This window comes from Canis aureus, chromosome 1 (genome assembly GCF_053574225.1).
Source record: "Canis aureus isolate CA01 chromosome 1, VMU_Caureus_v.1.0, whole genome shotgun sequence".
NCBI classification, from domain to species: domain Eukaryota; kingdom Metazoa; phylum Chordata; class Mammalia; order Carnivora; family Canidae; genus Canis; species Canis aureus.
Window position 1 is genome coordinate 106,097,888 of NC_135611.1, and position 21,671 is coordinate 106,119,558.

Consider the following 21,671-nt stretch of genomic DNA (forward strand, 5'->3'; position numbering starts at 1 on the left):
TTTCATTTTCGCACATTCATTCAAAGTCCCACTCAGATTCCCTGGTTCTCTCCAAGTGTGCAGCACACACCTGCCTACCCATTCATTTCTCACAAAAACTTCTGCGACAGGCACTGCTGGCATCGTCCTGTGAGGATGGTTGAACAGTGTTCACCCAACAGAATACCATGCAACCAGATGCAGCACGAAAAGAACAAGGTACACGTGTATGGTATGATCTGCTATTTATTTTTTAAAAATATGAGACAGAGAGAGAGAGAGAGAGAGAGAGAGAGAGAGAAGCAGGCTCTTCACAGGAGCCCGATGTGGGACTCAATCCCAGATCCCAAGATCATGACCTGAGCCAAAGGCAGCAACACAACTGCTGAGCCACCTAGGTGTCCCTGCTATTCATTTTTAAAAAGATTTTAATTATTTGGTATAGAGAACATGCAGGATGCCTGATGCAGGGCTCAACCCCAGGAACCCAGGGATCATGGTCTGAGCAGAAGGCAGATGCTTAACTGACTGAGCCACCCAGGCGCTCTGATCTGATATTTATAAAACAGAGTTCCAACACAGGTATAGGATTATGAGTGAGTACTGAATGTGGATGTCAGATACTAATAATCTTCTATAAAAGGCCAGATACAATTTTCGGCTTGCAAGCCACTGAAGCACAGGAAGAGTCACAGACTGTACATAAACACACGAATGTGGCTGTGTCCAGTAAAACTATTTAAAAAACAGGTGACCAACCCTATTTGGCTGATGGCCAGTCTGTCGACTCCCAGAGTAAATGATCAGGAGCCTGTGTAAAAATGTTTAAAGTCCATACTAAAAAAGGTTGACCACTGGTTATTTATGGAGACATTCACCAGAGATGGGGGGAGGTTGAAAGGGGGCAGGGTAGACCAGAGCTGGTCAGAGAAAAGATGTACTGTGAAGACCAGTATACATCACAAAATCACACTTATGCATTTACCAAGTGTACATTCACCTGTTGAGACAGGCATACCTTGGAGATACTTGGGTTGGGTCTCAGACCACATAAATGTTGCAATAAAGGAAACCAAACCAAATGTTGCAATAAAGGAAGTTAAATGACTTTTTGGTTTCCCAGTGCATGTGGACGTCATGTTGGCACTACACTGTAGTCTATGAAGTATGCAATAGTGTCACGCCTAAAAAAGAGTGCATACTTCTATTAAAAAACTTTCTTGCTAAAAAATGCCAGCCATCATCTGAGTTTTCAGTGAGTTGTAATCACTGATCACAAAGAACCACGACAAATAATGAAAAATTTGGAAATAGTCCAAGAATAACCAACATGTGACAGAAACATGATGGGAGCCAATACTGTTGGAAAAATGGTACTGCCCAATGCAGGGCTGCCACAAACCTTCAATTTGTAAAAACACAGTATCTGCAAAGCACGATAAAATGAGGTAGCTATGCCTGTGTATGTATAAAGAAATTAAATAATTACTGTGCAACCTCAGGATATATTCAATTGGGAATAAATCGGATAAACACAATCACAGCAGATCCTTTAAAAAAGTGTATCATCTCCCCACAATTCTGCTACGCAGTGAATCCTATAGCAAACACTACAAAACTCACAAAGTGTTATGTAGGTGTATATACCTGACCATGTGAACACACACACACAAACACACACACACATACACACACCTGTCTGGTCATTCAGTTTGCCGGTACTTTGAAATTACTGATGTTCCATATTCAATAGGGTTATCATTAATATAACCTCATAAATTTTCCTATAATCTGGCAAAAGTCTGTCTCACTACTTGCTAGAGAAATACGTTTCTCAATGTGTTAGGTGGGGGTTTCTTCCCAGATGAATTTTACAATCCTTAACAAGGCTTGTACAAATATCCTTTTGTTTTCTGAGTAATTTCTTACACATGAAATAATGTGTCACTTTGCAACAGGCAGTGCATTCCTGGAGTTTTTCATGGATTCTATAACCTGCAATTGAATCCAATGCTTGGGAGATATTTTTCTTTGAGAAATTTGGGGTTTCATTTATGTATATGCTGATGCATACTAGGAAATGATTTCTGGGTAAAGCCTTTTTACACAATAACTGCTTTAATAAGACCTGCCTCTAGTATGAGTCGTTTGGTGTTTATTAAAATTGGATCTGTTGTTGAAGGCCTTCCCACACTGTGAACATACATAGGGCATCTCTCCTGTGTGAATCCGCTGATGCACTTGGAGCTGTGGTTTCTTGCTGAAGGATTTGCCACAGTCACAGCATTCATAAGGCTTCTCTCCAACATGAGTTCTCTGATGTGCCATCAACTCTGATTTCTGGACAAAGGCGTTCCCACATTTGTAACAGGCAAAAGTTTTCTCTCTCATGTGTGTCATCTGATGTTTGTGGAAATTTGACCTGCCATTGAAAGCCTTCCCACAATCAGAGCATACGTAGGGTTTCTCTCCGGTGTGAATTCGCTGATGCTCCTTGAACTGTGATTTGGAAGTGAAAGCTTTCCCACAGTCACTGCATTTGTAAGGTTTCTCCCCAGTGTGAGTTCTTTGATGCATGCTGAGTATGGACTTTTGGTTGAAAGCTTTCCCACAGTCCCTGCATACATGTTGCCTCTCTCCCGTGTGAATTTTCTGGTGGATATTGAGGTGTGACTTTTGGGTGAAGGCTTTCCCACAGTCACTACATTCGTAAGGCTTCTCCCCAGTATGAATTCGGTGATGTATATCAAGTTGTGACTTGGAAATGAAGGATTTCCCACAGCTGTGGCATGGGTAAGGTTTCTCTCCAGTATGGCCTCTCTGATGTACAGTCAGGTGTGCCTTCTGGACAAAGGCCTGCCCGCACTCAATGCAAACATAGGACTTCTCCCCTGAGTGGATTCTCTGGTGTAAGCTGAGTGTTGACTTCTGAGTGAAGGCCTTCCCACATTCACCGCATGTGTACTGCCGCTCACCCGTATGAATCTTCTGATGTATGGTGAGGGTTGAATTCTGGGAGAAGCCTTTTCCACATTCACTGCATTCATAGAGTTTCTCACTAGAGTGAGTCCTCTGATGTCTGAAGAGGGATAACATCTGGAAAAAAGCTTTCCCACATTCGTGGCATTTATGGGGCTTCTTTCTAGTGTGAGTTTTCTGGTGACTAATCAGTTCTGATCTCTGAATGAAGACCTTCCCACATTCCTTACAGATGTAAGGAATGCTACTTGTGTGATTTGTCAGATACACACCAAGCTTTGGTTGTGGGGTGAAGCCTTTAGTGCATTTGCCACACTCTTGGAGGTTTTCTACACTATGGAATCTCTGTTGCTCAAGAGGTGGCTTCTGGGGGAAGCCCCTCCCACATTCAGCACATTTATCAGGTTTCTCCTGATTACGAATTTGATGTTGGCTATGCGACTGTTTATGGCTGAGGTCTTTCGTACATTGATTCCCTTCACAGAAGTTCTCTCCTGGATGAATATGCTTGCAGCCAGCACTGGAAGAGCTATGGGTGAAGAGATGGCCAGGGCCAACAAGCTCATTGAGGTGTTTTGTGCTGTCACTTTGATTCTGATGATTTACTTCTAGGTTAGGCTTCAAACTTTTTGCAAATGAGCAATGTTTATGAGATCTTTTTTGTGAAAAAACAAGGTAGGGCTTCAAATGAATGATTTTTATGGGGTTCTTACATTCACAGTCTCTCCCTGTATCCAGTGTTTTCCTGTTGAGGAAAGCCCCATGCTGTGCAGGATTATTTTGCTTCTGCTGATTCCTCACTGCACGGCTGGCATCTTCCCGCAGGTCTTCTGAAATGCAACACCAGGAACTGTCTCTTATGACTTCATTGTGAAATAAAAATTTTTCAAACATTTTGTGTTGGGAAGTTTTAAGCCCAAATGCCCTTTCTAGAAAGAGAAAAAGAAGATGAAAGAGACACAAGTTAGCAGAGGATGAAGGAGAATAGGAGCAGACTGAGGCTGAACACAAATTGTTGTGTCATGATAAAAACGATGGCAGTGATGATGGCAATGATGAGAGGAAAGAGCCGCCCTGCCTTAGTTACTTGTCACCTGTCTGCATACAGCACAGAGCATGTGCCAGTGTTCTACACAGTGCACATGGAAAATCATTTAAATCCCCACTAACCCTGCAGGAGGTAACTGTGCTTACTCTACCTGTTTCACAAATGAATAGGAGGCACAAAATAGCTAAGTAATTGACCAAGATCATCCCACAGAACTCTGGGGAAAATGAGATTAGAACACAGGCAAGGTGGCTCCACTTATGCAAACACATGGTCTAGATCCTGTAGATACACATGCCTATAGGACGATGACAGAAAATACAGACAGGTGTGACAGGGCACCATCTGGGAACAGCCAAGGCTCGAAGGAGGGACTCAGAGGATAGCTCTTCATTAGCTTTCAGATCTAAATTGTCACTAACCTCCCAGTTTCCTCTCCCAAATCCATCTGTCCTATAAATCCTCTGGAAAAGTAAGAAAGCACCAACCCTGACATGGCCAAGCAGTGAAAGTGAACCTATGCCCAAACTCAACTCTCCAGGAAGCTGAAATTTGTCTGCTTGAATATAGATATAAACTTACAGCCTGGTTCTCACAGCCATTGCAGTACACTGAGCTCCATAGAGATAGCACTGGGGCAAGTGAGAGCCAGATGGGCACTGGGCGACACTGCCTCGCTAAGGAAAATCATTAAACATGAGCAAACAAAGAAAAAAAATAAACATGAGCAAAAAATAAATAAATAAATAAACAAACAAACATGAGCAAAGGAGATCCTAAGAAGCCGAGAGGCAAAATGTCATGATATGCATTCTTTGTGCAAACTTGCTGAGAGGAGCACAAGAAGAAGCACCTGGATGCTTCAGTCAACTTCTCAGAGTTTTCTAAGTGCTCAGAAAGGTTGAAGACCACATCTGCTAAAGAGAAAGGAAAATTTGAAGACATGGCTAAGGTGGACAAGGCCCGTTATGAAAGAGAAATGAAAACTTATATCCCCCCTAAAGGGGAAACAAAAAAGAAGCTCAAGGATCCCAATGTACCCAAGAGGCCTCCCTCGGCCTTTTTCTTGTTTTGTTCTGAGTATCGCCCAAGAATCAAAGGACAGCATCCCGGCCTATCCATTGGTGACGTTGCAAAGAAACTGGGGGAAGATGTGGAATAACACTGATGCAGATGACAAGCAGCCTTATGAAAAGAAGGCTGCTAAGCTGAAGGAAAAATATGAAAAGGATATTGCTGCATACCAAGCTAAAGGAAAGCCTGATGTGGCAAAAAAAGGGAGTTGTCAAGGCTGAAAAGAGCAAGAAAAAGAAGGACCACGAGAAAGATGAAGAGGATGAGGAGGAAGAAGATTAAGAAGATGATGATGAATAAGATGGTTCTAGTGCAGTTTTTTCTTGTCTATAAAGCATTTAACCCCCCTGTACATGACTCACTCCTTTTAAAGAAAAAAATTGAAATGTAAGGCTGTGTAGGATTTGTTTTTAAATTGTACCGTGTCTTTTTTTGTATAGTTAACACACTACCGAATGTGTCTTTAGATAGCTCTGTCCTGTGGCATTTTCAGTAGCCACTAACCTTGCCGGGTACAGTATGGGGGTTGTAAATTGGCATGGAAATTTAAAGCAGGTTCTTGTTGGTGCACAGCACAAATTAGTTATATATGGGGATGGTAGTTTTTCATCTTCAGTTGTCTCTGATGCAGCTTCTATGAAATAATTGTTATTCTGTTAACTGAATACCACTCTGTAATTGCAAAAAAAAAAAAAAAAAAAAAGTTGCAGCTGTTTTGTTGACATTCTGAATGCTTCTAAGTAAATACAGTTTTTTAAATTAAAAACAAGTTAATAAACAAACTTACAACCCTAGAGAAGTACATTGGAAGAGTGGACAAGCAAGCTGTCCCCTGAAATTTGTGTCACTCTCTTCCACAGAAGTTAACTGTGGTCAGGAACATGGCTGCCAAGCTATATAACAGCTCCCAATGTCCTTTGCAATGAGGTGTTGATGGATAGACCATTGTTGTTGATGGAATATGGATACATTATGTACCACTTCTGGCCTGGGTGATAAGACCACAGCTTCTCAAAACCCTCCACACCTTTTCTGCCTACTACAACCTGCTTTGGATGTTGTGCACAGTTGGTAGTATCATAAAGCATAGGCAAAACACCAACAGAAAAACTTAGACATCTGAAGAATATAAGAAGTGAGGCTTCCTACTGACCTACCTGCCTTCTACAGGAGAGAAATTATTCTAGAAATTACTAAGCTGAACCTTGGTCTCTTTGAATAACTTTCAGCCTTATACTACCTAATATACCATTTTTTCTCCACCAAGAATGGGAGTCATTGATCAACAAATTTAGTAGTATAAAACACAAGATACAACAGATGCTAAAAAGAAAAAGGGGGACGTGGCTGGCTTAGTCGGTAGAGCACACAACTCTTGATCTTGGGGTTGTGAGTTTGAGCCCCATGTTTGGTGATTACTTAAAATCTTTTCTAAAAATTGTGGTTAAAAAAATAATGTAAAATTTACCATCTCCACCATTTCTTAAAAATTGTTCTTATTTTAAGTACACTCATGTCCAGCATTGGGCTTGAACTGAGGACCCTGAGATCAAGAGTTGCATGCTCCTCTGACCAAGCTAGCCAGGGCTCTCCCCTGCCACACCCCCCCCGCCCCACCCCGCCATCTCAACCATTTCTAAGTGTTAGGCACATTCCCAGTGTTGTGTAGCCAATTTCCAGTTGAAAAACTGAAGCGATGCCCCTGAAACAGCAGTTCCCCCTCGTCCTCTCCCCTCTGGCAACCACCATTTTACTTTGTCTCTGTGAATAGTAATACTCTCTAGATACCTCCTATTGTAAGTGGAATTGGAGACTATTAGTCTTTTTGTGAGTGGTTTATTTCACTTATAATGTCCTCAAGGATCACCTATATTATATCATGTGTTACTTACCTTTCTTTTTAAGGCTGAATAATATTCCATGGTGTATATAGAACAGACTTTGTTTATCCATTCACCTATCAATGGACAACTGTATTGCACCCATGTCTTAGCCATCATGAATAGTGCTATGAACACAGGTATGTATCGCTTCAGGATCCTGTTTTGTTTTTTCTTTTTTTAAGATTTTATTTATTTATTCATGAGACACACACACACACACACACACACACACACACAGAGGCAGAAACAGGCAGAGGGAGAAGCAGGCTCCAATGCAGGGAGCCCGATGTGGGACTCGATCCCGGGTCTCCAGGATCATGCCCTGGGCTGAAGGCGGCACCAAACCACTGAGCCACCTGGGCTGCCCAGGATCCTGTTTTTTATTCTCCTGGATATATACATATACACAAGTGGAATTAATTGCTGGATCATATGGTAATTCTACATTTAATTTTCTGAGGAATCACCATACTGTCTTCCAGGGTGGCTGCACCATTTTACATTCCCACAAACAATGCACAGGAATCACTAACTTGCCAACACTTATTATTTTGTTTTTTGCCAGTAGCCACTCTAATGAGCTGATTTTCACATTGTGGTTTTGCTTTGCATTTCCCTAATGTTGAACATCTCTTCAAATACTTGTTGGCCATTTATATATCATCTTTGGAGAAATGTCCATTCAAGTCCTTTACCTTATTTTTTTAATCAGGTTATTTGTTGTTTCATTTTTCACTCATATAGCAATTTTACCCAAACACTGGCTTTTATTTTTTTCTGAAAATCTTATACTGAATTCCCAGGCATGCATATGGAACATTTTAAACTCCCACTGCTGAAGATGTTCAATGTAAAATAACAGAACTATGCTGAAAGGCTTATCCTTAATTCTCCAACACAGCTAGCTAAACAATGCTGCTTTCAAAAAAGCCCAATTTATTCCCCAGCCCAAGCAATACTCATGACTTCTACCCTCATTCAGCTTTTTCTGCCTGTTCCTTTGCTCCAGCTCATAACTGCTATGTGGAACAGCTACAAGTACCATGTCCTTCACATCAGCCCCAGTGCTGCTCCTCCTCTGGGCTGATGACATCCCCTCTGACCTTCACAAGCACTCCCTACATCCCTTATTCTGATACTTATTTCTTGAGTAGCCTTCCATTAAATACATAAGATTAATGCCAAAGGCTAACGGTTTTAACACCTCATGCCATTACCCAATCTAATGACAATCTCTGTGCCTTTGAATTTACCTTAATAGATTTCACAGTTTTCTTAGTATATATTGTCTTCACTTATGTATATCATACATATGTCTCTGCAGTAAACATGGAAGAAAATAGGAACCCAATGGAATAGAGCACAAATGACAGAAGTCTTCAAATACATTTAAAATTAGAAATGTGTGGCCATGATGCTAATGTTACTGGAAAGACTATTTATTAATCCTATTAGTAAGAAATAACTATTTTTCCATCAAATCTCAGGCAAAAAAAAGAAAATATCAGTAAAATCTACCAATGGCATTTTGACTGACCTCATCAATGACTGGAATCCACAAAAACCCATTAGGAACAAAAACAGAGGCAGGAGGAACTGGGAACTAATTTATGAGAGACCCATTGGGATTAAGAAAAAGTGTAAACTAAGTTGTACATTCAAAACAAAAAAATGGGGGCAGCCCAAGTGGCTCAGCGGTTTAGCACCACCTTTGGCCCAGGGTGTGATCCTGGAAACCCTAGATTGAGTCCCACATCGGGCTCCTTGCATGAAGCCTGCTTCTCCCTCTGCCTGTGTCTCTGCCCCTCTCTCTCTCTGTGTGTCTCTCATGAGTAAATAAATAAAATCTTTAAAAAGAAAAAAGAAAAAAATGGTTGGATTTCTAAGACTGAGATGGAAGGGCCAAGAAACATAGGAGACTCTGACAAAATGTATAAGGTGAGAAGAATTTCTAATTGGTGTAAGGATTCCAATTTCTGATCTCCCAAAAATAAACGAAGTGAGTCATCCCACAGTCCACCAAATGGCTGAATAAGGTAAGAGAATGGCTGAGCCACAAGGACTAGAGGGAGTTGGTCTAAGGATCACCAGAAAAAATTGAGGCCTGTGTGTTCTGAATAGAAGGGCCCTTTAAGGTAATTCCTATATGAAGGGATGACCAGAGTGAAGCAGGGACCGGAGCTGCAGGTGTCACAATTACAAGGAAAAGAAGAAAAAAGACCCAGCACAGAAAAGAAAAACCAATGAATTAAGGGGACAAATAAAAGAAAAAAGGTTTTAAGAAAAAACTCTATGGACACAAATGGGTACAACAATATGAGGAAGGCAATGTACAGACGGAAAACCCAATCAGAAGACAGGAGATGTTCCACTAGTTATTAGAAAAATGAAATCAACAAGAAACAGCCTTATTGGCTATCAAATGGGCTGTGAGAAATCTGATGTGCACCATGCTGGCAAGATGCACAAATGTGGATCCTTGTGCATTCTCCGATAAGAGAGTAAATTAAATCCTACTAAAGAGCAGTACGGTATACTGAGTCACATTATAATAACACTTCTATCCAGGGGTGAGGGAATCCCACTCCTGAGTATTCACCTCTGAGAAATTCTTACACCTGCCCCTAAGGGGCATTTACAAGATAATGTATCAGTGTTAGAAACTGGGAGTCTTCCCCTTCCTGCATGGAGCCTGCTTCTCCCTCTGCCTGTGTCTCTGCCTCTCTCTCTCTCTCTGAATGAATAAATATATACATCTTTAAAAAAAAAAAGAAAAAGAAAAAGAAACTGGGAGTGGGAGGTGACATACCACCCACCACTGGGGGATGGATAGTGTGGCAGGTTGAATAATGCTCCTCTCAAGATATCCATGTTGGCCAGGTAAAATCACTCACCTCGATGCCTCTGATGTGGGAGCTGAATTTCTCTCATCCATGGCTCCTCTCCTTTTTCCATCCTAGAAATGATCTCTGGGTTGGGAATGTTATACCCTGTTAATGAAAAGAATATTGGATTTGGATGTGGTCTTGGGCTTTACAGGCCATTCAACGAAGCTCTGTATTGGCTCATCAGAAAAGTCAACATCTTTCACTAGAAACAAAGTAATATTCAAAGGTGTCCTAAAGGAATGAGCAATCCAGGACAAATCAAAGGCAAACAGATTACATACTTCAGATGCCCTACTGTGTTCCACAACAAGGAAGGAAATCTCAACGAGGTCCATCCAAGATTCCCGGGTCAGGTGTGCTCACCCACGAAGAGGAGGTGACTGTAGATCTCCAGCATTACATCCTGGTATAGGCATCTCTGGGCAGGGTCCAGTTGCTGCCACTCCTCCCTGCTGAAGTCCATGGTCACATCCTCAAAGGACACTGATCCCTGTAACAACATACCCCACTGTGAATTAGACGTTGGTGAATACAGAAGTTACATGTAGACTTGTTTTTAATGAGTTTTCACCATGATTTATATTGGCTTTCCACTAACTCCCATTTCATATTGTATTTTGGGGGATTAAAAAAATTTCTAGAAATACCTTGCCATCTACTACATACTTGTGATATTATGCTGGCTTTTATTCCAGTTTTCTGGCATTGAGCTCTTAAACCCTTTATATTTCTCAAGTGATGCAAGTAATAAAGGTGTCTTGTGTTATGTTTAAGATGTGTTTTGGGGATCCCTGGGTGGCGCAGCGGTTTGGCGCCTGCCTTTGGCCCAGGGCGCGATCCTGGAGACCTGGGATCGAATCCCACGTCAGGCTCCCGGTGCATGGAGCCTGCTTCTCCCTCTGCCTGTGTCTCTGCCTCTCTCTCTCTCTCTCTGTTTGACTATCATAAATTAATAAATAAATAAATAAATAAATAAATAAATAAATAAATAAATAAATTTAAGAAAAGATGTGTTTTGGTAGTGGGGGCCTGGTTGCTAGGGAAACCAACCACATGATTAGAGGGTTAGAATTTTCAGCTCCACCCTACCTCCAGGGAGGGAAGAGGTGGAGGTGCAACCAGTTGCCAATGGCCAATGATTCCTTCAGTCATGCTTATGTCATGAAGCCTCCATAAATGCGTATTTACCCAAAGGGCAGGGTTTGGAGAGCTTCCAGGCTGCTGAACCAGATCACTTCCATATGCCCCCTGGCCAGGCCTCAAATTGTATGGGGGACAGAAATTCCTTTAGAATGTTGCCCGATGGATGTCATGTGGCTGTTGATTCTTATCCTTTAATATCCTTTGTAGTGAACCAGTAACACGTAGTGAGTAAATGGGTTTCCTGAGTTCTGTTAGCTACTCTTGAAAATTAATCAAACCCAAAGAGGGGGTTATGAGAACCTCCAAAACCAATGAGTCAGAAGCAATGGTGACCAACTGGAGTTGTGATTGGCAGATGAAGTGGGGGAGAGAGGTGCTGTCTTGTAGGACTGTGCCCTCAACCTGTGGGATCTGACCCTATTCATGGGTAGATAGTGCCCGAATTGAGTTAAAGTTGAGAACAAAAGACCCCAACAATAAGACGATAACAGCTCATGGAGCAGATGTCAACTTCCCAAAATTTTAACCAGGCTGGATGACCGCGAGGAACAAAATCAGTCAGCACAGCTAGAGATGATGAGCTGGCACAAAATTCAGGAAAATTCATAGAAAAACCCCTGCAACGTGTTTTCATGCTCCTCATTGGCCACCACATCCTGAAGCCACTGCCAGAAACCACAAGCTGCATCCTGCTTGTCTGCTCCTAATGTTGAAGTCTGGGACCTGAGTCTGGTCACCCTTATCAAGGGTACAGAACTTGTGGGTTTTGCCTATTTAACCCTACATCTTCCCCTTTGGAGCATACTTTCCTTTTATAGCAGAAGGCTGTGGTCACCCCAGTTTGCAAGCTGTAGGCCAATTAAGCTTTCCCATGCCTTGGACCAAATCTTTGCATTCTGGGAATTCCTGCTGACAAATTGTAGGACACCCAGCTGGTATTGCAGAGAAGTGCTTGGTATGGGAAAAAGTCCCACACATTTGGTGACCAGAAGCGCAGCGTTCTGTGCATATAAAGGAGACAAATAGGAGAAGTTACTTTCCTTTACAACAGGGAATACTGATATGAGCAAAAGCCAATTCCCTTCCTGGAAGGGTGGGCATTGAAAGCATGTGTGTGCTGGGGGTGGGAGTATATAAGAGCACTCAATGGAAACTCCAAGACAGTTCTTTGCATTTCTGGACCAAATTATAACATATATGTGAAAGGAGGGAGAATCCCATCACACCACCAAGCAGTTCTGCAGTGGGGTGGCCCACGATTCAACTCTGTTCTGACACCATCTACCTGGAGGTGGTGTCAGATCCCAGAGGTGAAGGATTGGTCCTATATGGCTGCCCCACCCCTTCAGGTGCCAGTCACAAGCCCAGGCTGTCACCTGTAGCTCTGACTAGCTGGCATAAATTAGGGGTTCCCATAACCTCCTTCTTGAGCTCAATTAATATGCTAGAGCAGCTCAATCAATTAAGGAAACCCATTTACTCACTAGGATCACCAGTTTATTATGAAAAGATAGTAAAAGATATGGATCAAGAGCCGGATGAAGGGGACGCCTGGGTGGCTCAGCAGTTAAGCATCTGCCTTCGGCTCAGGGCGTGATCCTGGAGTCCTGGAATTGAGTCCCACATCATGGGGAGCCCACTTTTCTACCTCTGCCTGTGTCACTGCCTCTCTCTCTCTTTCTCATAAGTAAAATCTTAAAAAAAAAAAAAAAAAAAAAGAAAAAGAAAAAAGACCCAGATGAAGAGATGCACAGGGCAAGGTATGTAGGAAGGGAATCAGAGCTTCCATGCCCCCTCCAGGTGAATCACTCTTGGGGCAGGGCCATGTGCTCATCAACCCAGAAGCTCCCCAAACCCCATCCTTTTGAGTGTTTATGGAGGTTTTATTACAGTCATGACTGAATAAATCATAGGCCTTTGGTAAATCAGCCTACCCCCAGCCACTCCCCCCTTCTCTGGAGGTGGGACTGAAGGTCCCAACCCTAGGATCAGTGGGTTGGTTTCCTTGGCAACCACCCCCGCCCCCCCCAGTAGGGTTTCCAAAATTCACCTTATTTACATAAACCCAGTTGTGGAAAGAGGTCTGTTATAAACAAGACACACACTTCACCTTTAGGGCTCTGAAGCATTTTTCCCCCCAGCAACTGACGACAAGACCAAATACTGTGACAAAAGATGCTCCTGCTTATAGCTCAGGAAATTCCTGAGAGAGATTTGGGGAGCTGTGAGCCAGGAACCCTGGATGACGAACTAATATACAGGTTTCTCATAAATCTCCTAATACATAGCTTTGCAAGGGGGTCATTAAAAGTTTAGGAGGCAAATACCAAAACATTTAGTTATTGGGGTAAAAACTGATTTTTTTTTTAATTTTTTTATTTATTTATGATAGTCACAGAGAGAGAGAGAGAGGCGCAGAGACACAGGCAGAGGGAGAAGCAGGCTCCATGCACCGGGAGCCCGACGTGGGATTCGATCCCGGGTCTCCAGGATCGCGCCCTGGGCCAAAGGCAGGCGCCAAACCGCTGCGCCACCCAGGGATCCCCAAAAACTGATTGATATTGAGGAGAAAGACAATGTTGACCATGGTTATTTTGGGTTTTTTTAAGCTGAACATGTGATCTTATGGAGAACAGTGAAATAGGTTACACCTTCTTGCTACATCAAGCTCATACTGTGTCAATTTTGATCATTTGCCAGAGTGCTGCTTGCAAAGACAACTGTTTTTATTCATAAGCCTAGCAAAACAATCTTTCTTTTCTATGTACTAATAAAACTAAAACTACTTGCAAAGGAAAAAAGTGGCAAAAATTTTACAAATATATGCAAAGACAGGTTATTAGTATTATAAAATATATTTGAAAACCAGAGGCTGGGGCACCTGGGTGGCTTAATTGGTTAAGCAGCTGCCTTGGGCTCAGATCATGATCTCAGGGTCCTGTATCCTGCTCAGTGGGAAGTCTCTTTCTCCCTGCTCTCAAATAAATAAATAAAATTAAAAATAAATAAATAAATAAATAAATAAAAATAAAAGATTTTATTTATTTGAGAATGAAAGTGGGAGAGTGCACAAATAGGGTGGGGGCTGGAGGGAGAGGGAGAAGCAGACTCCACACTGAGCAGGGAGTCTGATATGGGGCTCTGATCCCAGGACCCTGAGATCATGGCTTGAGCAGAGGGCAGATGTTTATCTGACTGAGCCACCCAGGTTCCTCTAACCTTCAATTTTTAAAAAAAGACCAATAAAACAGAAAAATGTAAAGTACAAATTAAAGCAACAATAGCATACTATTTATTTTTTATCAAATTCACAGGGTTATGGGGATCCCTCAACAGTTTAGCGCCTGCCTTTGGCCCAGGGCATGATCCTGGGGTCCCAGGATCCAGTCCCGGATCAGGCTCCTTGCATGGAGCCTGCTTCTCCCTCTGCCTCTCTCTCATGAATAAATAAATAAAATCTTAAAAAAAAAAAAAAATTCACAGGGTTGTAAAGTTCAAAATAACAACATACAGCATTGGCCAAAAGAGGGCAGACTAGGTGAATGCTGGCAGCAAATATTCTAACATGAACAGAAAAGCTGACTGAAAAGGTGAAGTAGCAAAGGAGTTATCTAATGAAATGGCAAAATGAAAACCAGGCCAAGCAGATAAAATGATTTTCAACATAAAAAAGGGAATGAGCTAATAGGAAGTAACCTGTATCATAACATCCACTTGAACATGCTTTCAATCACATTCTTAACAATTCAACCCATGTCAACACAAAAGTAAAGGCACTTTCCTACAATGTTTATGGGCTTGTGTCCCCTCTCCAACCTCCTCCCACCCCCAAAATTCTTATGCCGAGGTCCTAACACCCAGTACCTCAAAATGTGCCTGTATTTGGAAACATGGTCTTTTAAAAAAATTTTTTTAAAGATTTATTTATTTATTCATGAGAGACAGAGAGGCAGAGACACAGGCAGAGGGAGAAGCAGGCTCCTCACAGGGAGCCCAATGCAGGACTTGATCCCAGGACCCCAGAATCACACAGAGCCAAAGGCAGACACTCAACCATTGAGCCACGCAGGCATCCCTGGAAACATGGTCTTTTTTTTTTTTAATTTTTATTTATTTATGATAGTCACAGAGAGACAGAGAGGCAGAGACATAGGCAGAGGGAGAAGCAGACTCCATGCACTGGGAGCCCGACGTGGGATTCGATCCCGGGTCTCCAGGATTGCGCCCTGGGCCAAAGGCAGGCGCTAAACCGCTGCGCCACCCAGGGATCCCCGGTCTTTAATAAGTTCAAATGAAGTCAGTAGGTGGGCCCTATTCCAGGGGTCCTTATAAGAAAAGTAGATTAAGGGATATCTGGGTGGCTCAGTGGTTGAGCACTTGCCTTTGGCTTAGGGTGTGATCCCGGGGTCCTGGGATGGAGCCCCAAATTGGGCTCCCTATGGAGAGCCTGTTTCTTCTGCCTAGCTCTTTGTGTTTCTCATGAATAAATAAATACAATCTTAAAAAAAAAAAAAAAGGAGATTAAGACACAGATACCCCCTCTTCCCCAGGGAAGATCATGTGTACGGACACAGAGGTCCATCTACAAGCCGAGGAGAAACTACAAAAGGAACAACCCTGCTGACACTTTGATCTTGGATTTCTAGCCTCTAGCACTATGAGAAAATAAATTTCTGTTTAAGCCACCCAATTGGTGGTACTTTTATAACAGCTCTAGAAAGCTAACATTGTCACACAACAAGGTCTCAACATTTTGTTTCAAATTTGGGTGTTTTACATTTGCATTTTAAGAATGACTTTTAGGGGCACCTGGGTGGCTCAGTTAAGTGTCTGCCTTCTGCTCAGGTCACGATCCCAGGTCCTGGAATCAAACCTTGCATCAGGCTCCCTGCTCAGTAGGGAGTATGTTTGTCCCTCTCTCTCTGCCCTTCCACCCACTTGTGTGCTCACTCTCTCTCAAATAAATAAAAGCTTTAAAAAAAAAAAAAAAAAGAATGACTTTTAAATACTTGTGGCGGTATCTTTTAATTTTTAAATGATTTTTACTTGGCATTTACTGTAATAGTTTAATGTTCCTTTCTTTCAATGTTTTCTGTTAAATGTTTCTGTCAGATGGAGATGACTTTTTTTTTAATTTTTTTTTTTTTTTTTTTTATTTATGATAGTCACAGAGAGAGAGAGAGGCAGAGACACAGGCAGAGGGAGAAGCAGGCTCCATGCACCGGGAGCCTGACGTGGGATTCGATCCCGGGTCTCCAGGATCGTGCCCTGGCCCAAAGGCAGGCGCCAAACCGCTGCGCCACCCAGGGATCCCTTTTAAATTTTTTTTTTTTTTTTTATTTAAGATGGAGATGACTTTAAACATTACTGAAATATATAATTTCACAATGCACCAGTTCACAATGGTAATAAACCATGCACTTATTATATTTTTTAAAAACAGAGTATCTCTCTGTAATTTTGATTATAAACCTATCACAGGTCAACAATTGTTATTGTTAACAAACATCATTGTTTTCAAACATACAATGTCTTTAAATACACAGACTAGAGGTACCTTATAATCTCGGGGTCCTGGAATTGAGCCCTGAGTGGGTTCTGTGCTCAGTGGGGAGTCTGCTTGTCCCTCTGCCCCGACCCCCACTCATATCTACACTCTCACTCTTAAATAAATAAAATTTTTAATAAACAAATAAATAAATATACAGACTAACTTGGAATTTCAGCAAATCTTGAGTATACCCAAGAATCTTCCTTTCTCCCTCCCCAGTATCAAATATTTTATCTATGGGCAATTTGGAAACATCATTCTCTGGCATTTTCATTCATCATTTAAAATATGAAAAACCACACATGTGCTTAAAACAGTTTTTGCTCTAGTATCCCATGATTCTAAAACCATGAGGACAGAGCGGAAAGGAGACAACCCCCACCAGGCAGGTAAGAAGTCAGAAGGGGACCAGCTGAGAATATGCAAAGACCCAATGGTGGATGAAGGATCTCCAGAGCTGAGCAGTCAGGAGTTAGCATTTCTCTGCCAGGGACTGGGGCTTCCCACCCAGATCAGGAGCTACCTTTTCTTCTTCCTTTGCCCCAGGGCCAACCCCTCTACAACATACCTTCCTCTACAGTTTCCTCTATTATACAGGTCTGTGAAAGAGGGGACATCAGCCCCCCTCCGGAGTCCACTCTCAGCAGGAAGATGCACATGGTCTCAGCCACAGTGAGTCCAGAATCTGCTGCTTCTTGTGTCTGCAAGAAGTCTGGAAAACTGTCCCTGGGGCTGTTCCTGCTTACCTCACATGGTCCATCCTGCTCCTGTGGACTCAGGACCTGGGATCTTTGGGGCCAATTCTCTTTGGCAGGCATGTCTCCCCTGTGCTTCACTTCCTGGTTTCTCTTGCTGACAGCTCCACTTTTCTCAGGATCCTGAAGCTCGGTGGGCATCTAGAAGCTTCAATCAGAGCTGCTGGCGAGAGTCTGGCTGGGCTGTGGAGACCTGCAGCCTGAATGATGTGGTCTGACCCAGGGGCCCTGCAAAGCCAGGAAGTCCTGGAAAGGTAATGGCCCACATGGTCACTCCTCTAACAGTTGCTCTATACATTATTTCTGAGGATCCTTAGCGGAAGGCCACTATGCTAGACCCTATGGAATAAAAGTTCAGAAGAACCCAACCAGTTATTAATCAGGGTAAAATAAAAGATGAAGAGTTCTGGGGCGCTTGGGTGGCTCAGTCAGTTTAGCAGCCGACTCTTGATTTTGGCTCAGGTCATGATCTTGGGGTCCTGGGATTGAGCCCCAAGTCAGGCTATGCGCTCAGCGGGGAGTCTGCTTTACGATTCTATCTCTCCCTCTGTCCCTCCCTGCCCTCGCTCTAAAATAAGGAAATAAATCTTAAAACAAACAAACAAAAAACAAAGTATTTGGAATACATAGAGGTTTATTTTTTTTAAATATTTTATTTATTTTTCATGAGAGACACAGAGAGAAGGAGGGAGAGACAGGAAGAGGGAGAAGCAGGCTCCTTGCAGGGAGCCCGATGTGGGACTCGATCCCAGGACTTCAGGATTACGCCCTGGGCCGAAGGCAGGCGCTCAACCGCTGAGCCATCCAGGGACCCCCTACATGAAGGTTTAATTGTAGCTCTGCCACCTTTTAGCTTTGAGAACATGAAGATAATACTTTAACTGTAGTCTCCAAAATGAGGATGCAAGTTTTTATCGCAGCAGGCATCGAGAAAGACATGTGATAAGGCTTATCAAGCTGTCAGCATATGTCCCGGCATGTGGTAAACACCCTGCTCAATTTTCACATAACACTGTCCACTAAATATCACGATCATTATTATGCCCATTTTGTGGATGAGGAAACTTAAGCTGTTACACCCTTGCCTTATGGTCTCAGTCAGCAGAGGGGAGAAAAGATAATCAATCCTTCCTCTGCCTTGTTCCAAACTGCACAGTTGTCTCTATCTCACGTGGTCCCCTATGTACACAGTCAGCTTCCATAAACACCATTTCCATTTCCTGTTGCCTTTACAGAACAGGGTCTCTGAGGTAGCCTTGCTGATATGCTGGTCCAAGCTTCTGGACATTTCAGTTCCCATCCAGAATCCTTTGACAGCCCAGGCTTTTCTTTTTTAAATATTTTATTTTGGGGGCACCTGGGTGGCTCAATGGTTGAGCGTCTGCCTTTGGCTCAGGTCATGATCCCTGTGTCCTGGGATAGAGTCCCACATCGGGCTCCCTGCAGAGAGGTTGCTTCTCCCTCCACTTATGTCTCTGCCTCTCTCTGTATGTCTCATAAATAAATAAAAATAATAAATATATATTTATTTTTAAGTAATCTCTACAGCCAACGTGGAGCTCAAACTTAAATTTCCAGATCAAAAGTCACACGCTTCACCCACTGAGCAGCTAGGTGCCCCATAACAAAGATAAAACTTAAATTTACTGTCCTCAACCCCCACCATCACCTGGAAAACCTGCAGACATGCAGCAGGACCTCCAATCACTTACCATGTCTTGACTGTACATCATGAATTGCCTCCCAACACCACACTCACCCAAATGCAGTTCACCCACAGCACTGACCTCCAGATATCCCCAAGGAGTGGACCACAGGACTGCCTGAAGGTCACGGAATGCCTCCCCGTCTCAGGCATAGCCAGGCTACGCTGGCTGCCAATAAATGTTTCCCAGGGAGTGGGATTTCCACAGAACCTGGAATAATCCCGAACACGGGGCTCCAACTGATGCACCCCAATAGGAAATCATCCTCCATCTGCTCAAGTGCCAGTTACTGACCCTTACCACTTTCCACAGGGAGCTAAGGAGGAGGCCTCAGAAACCCCCATAACGGACCTCCCGGCCAGACCTGCAGTCCATCGGCTCCCATATGCTGCCTTAGCACCCTTCTGAGTTCTGTAGGTCCCCCACACTGCTTCCCGCTGTTACAAGGGGCCCCTCGAAGTCCTCCCATCCCTGAAGCTCCTACTCCCAGTCAGTCACTGCCTGCAGAGTCTGTCCCCGAACGTGCCGGTTCCACCTACTACGGCTGCTCCAGAAGCACGTTCGCCGTCCTCAAGTGAACAAGTCTCAAGGACCAACACTACGAGATCTGATATCAGAACACACCTGGAGTTAAGTTCCCACAATACTTACACACACACACACACACACACACACACACACACACACGCAAAATAGGCAAAAGCCTGAAAAGGACCGAACCAATCACCCAACTCGGAGAAGCCGCCACCAATCTCACAGCCCCCCTCACTAAGGGCTCCATCACTCACACCGCAAACCCTCGTCACTCGTCCCCCACGCCACCGACACTCACAGACCCCACAGAATCTCCACTGCTAATATCCCAAATCACCTCAGCCTCCCACACGGATGACGGACCGGCCAGAGCCAGTCAAAGCTAAAGTGAAATGGCCGCGCCGAGCTACTTCCGGTCTGGGTTATAGTCCCGGCCACATTTCTCAGCGCGCCGGGGTATGAGCGGTGCGCATGCTCGGTAGGAGCCATGAAGCCACGCCCTGCCAATAGTTATCATGGCGGTTTTCTCTGTGTGTGTGTGTGTGTGTGTGTGTGTGTGTGTGTGTGTGTGTGTGTGTGTGTGTGTGTGTTTGTTTTGTGTTTTTGTTTTTGTTTTTGTTTTTTTAATTCCTCCCCTTCTGCCCTCACTGCCCACCGCGGTACATTTTCTTTCGGGGACTGTCAAGAGAGCGGCATGGCTGCGTTCCTAAGGACTATGACACTTATGGGAGGCCCGCCATTTTCCAAGAACGTCCGTTCCGTACAGCCAGGGAAGGCATTTGCAATCTCACAAAGTCTTGGGGTCCGTCCCACTTTGGCAGGACATCTCTTACATACTTGTTTCTAGATGTGTTTCTAGGAGAAACTGCCATTGCGCTTCCTGGAAGATACCATTCCTCTGTATTTTCACACTGATTTAAATCCCTGCACTCAGAATCCAGGTGTTCTGTCCCTTCCTCCCTACCACGACCCACCCACCGTGCTGAGAGAGGCTAATGGGATAGGAGCCACTCCCCAGTGCGCTGCCGGTGAGAGAAGAGACAAAGCCAGACCCAGTGTTCAGAAGTAGTTTCTTTATAAGTTCTGCAGCCATTTACTGCAGTAGGTATCATAGTTAAGCACAAAGATTCTGGAGCTGGGCTGCCTGGGTTTGAAGCCAGATGTTTACGTTTGGGCAAGTTATTTAACCTCTCTGTACTTAAATTTCCTATTACATAAAGTTGTGAGGATTAAATAATTAAATATATTATCATAGGCAAAATGTTTAAAACGGTGCTGTGATGTAATGAGAATGAACTGCTGGGGGGGGCATTCTATTTCATTCATTCAAGAGATTATTGGGTTCCTATGGTATGCCCAAGAAAAATTGTTTAAGGTCATTGTTTGTGTAACCGAAAGAACTGGAGTTCCTTGGTGAGTCACAGATAGAAACTGATGTGATTTGAAGTAGGATTCGATAGCGGAAGGTCAAGAAAGAACTCTTGAGGCGTTTTCAGTGTAAAAAATAGTGGTTTTATTAAAGCACGGGGACAGGACCCATGGGCAGAAAGAGGTGCACTGGGATTGTAAAGAGCAATAGATTATATCGTTTGGATTTGGGGGAGGTAAAGACAAAGGAAGTTTCCAAAAGGATTTTCATATGCTAAAGAAGACTTAGAGGATCCTGTAGACCTGACTACAGCCAAGGTTGTTTTTTACCCTCTAGCAAGGCATTAACTTTAAGACAGTTGGGAATTCCTGGAAGGGTGGCATACTCTCCTTGCCTCAAGTATTTGTCCATGGGCTGCCAGTTATAAGGAATTTAATTTTATCTGCATTTCCTTTTGTGTTTGTTTTCCAAGTCAGAAACTACACCACAAGGAATTGTCACAGAAAGAAATTTTCTTTCAGCAAAGGACAGAACTTCCAAAACTGACTTCCCAAGCAGGGGTAAATAGGCTCCTTTTATTTAGAGTTAGGATGAATACTTTAAAAGGAGAGCTTTGTGGGGCACCTGGGTGGCTCAGGTGGTTAAGCATCAGACTTTTGGTTTCTTAGGCTCAAATCATGATCTCAGGGTTGTGAGATCCACCCCATGCTGGGCTCCGTGCTCAACTCTGCCCCTCCTCTGCTTTCTCTCTCCCTCTCAAAT

The 21,671-nt window shown here is 43.3% G+C and overlaps 2 protein-coding genes and 1 pseudogene across 23 annotated transcripts in view; 2 read left to right on the forward strand and 1 right to left on the reverse strand.

Moving 5' to 3' along the window:
* Window positions 1-15,798, forward strand: part of LOC144280829 (beta-1,4-galactosyltransferase 3-like) — a 29,359-nt gene extending 13,561 nt beyond the window's left edge. For 2 of the 15 annotated variants that reach the window (XR_013349282.1, XR_013349248.1), the window contains 3 exons: window positions 111-198; window positions 6,986-7,100; window positions 15,545-15,798. Coding sequence is in view for 6 of the 15 variants with exons in the window: in XM_077843292.1 (XP_077699418.1) it covers window positions 111-211; window positions 9,924-10,057 (235 nt within the window). In the remaining 9 variants the exon portion in view is untranslated. Of the gene's footprint in view, window positions 1-110; window positions 212-6,985; window positions 7,102-8,287; window positions 9,783-9,923; window positions 10,473-15,544 lie in introns of those variants that run through there. The other 13 variants (XR_013349280.1, XR_013349244.1, XR_013349281.1 and 10 more) reach the window with 10 other exon arrangements.
* On the reverse strand, window positions 210-19,998 carry ZNF175 (zinc finger protein 175). 8 transcript variants are annotated; one of them, XM_077843201.1, is made up of 5 exons: window positions 19,878-19,998; window positions 17,292-17,546; window positions 10,215-10,341; window positions 9,858-9,953; window positions 210-3,887 (listed from the first exon to the last, which is right to left on the reverse strand). In XM_077843201.1, the coding sequence occupies exons 2-5, from the start codon at window positions 17,439-17,441 to the stop codon at window positions 2,098-2,100; spliced, it is 2,163 nt and encodes a 720-aa protein (XP_077699327.1). In that variant the 5' UTR covers window positions 17,442-17,546; window positions 19,878-19,998; the 3' UTR covers window positions 210-2,097. The 8 variants fall into 8 exon arrangements, with proteins under 8 accessions (XP_077699327.1, XP_077699347.1, XP_077699321.1 ...); XM_077843221.1 differs by having other exon boundaries at window positions 210-3,788; window positions 17,292-17,639; window positions 19,878-19,989; XM_077843195.1 differs by having other exon boundaries at window positions 17,292-17,639; window positions 19,878-19,989.
* On the forward strand, window positions 3,809-6,975 carry LOC144280869 (high mobility group protein B1 pseudogene; annotated as a pseudogene).
* Window positions 19,999-21,671: the final 1,673 nt, after the last annotated feature.

Bases quoted from the DNA above. Each gene is read 5' to 3' on its own strand.
- ZNF175 (XM_077843201.1), bottom strand. From the start codon at position 17,441: ATGCCCACCGAGCTTCAGGATCCTGAGAAAAGTGGAGCTGTCAGCAAG. The intron at 10,342-17,291 runs GTAAGCAGGAAC...ATGTTGTTACAG, and splicing joins AGCAGGATGGACCATGTGAG to GGATCAGTGTCCTTTGAGGA. The intron at 3,888-9,857 runs GTGAGTGATTTT...TTCTCTTTCTAG, and splicing joins CCCACATCAGAGGCATCGAG to AAAGGGCATTTGGGCTTAAA.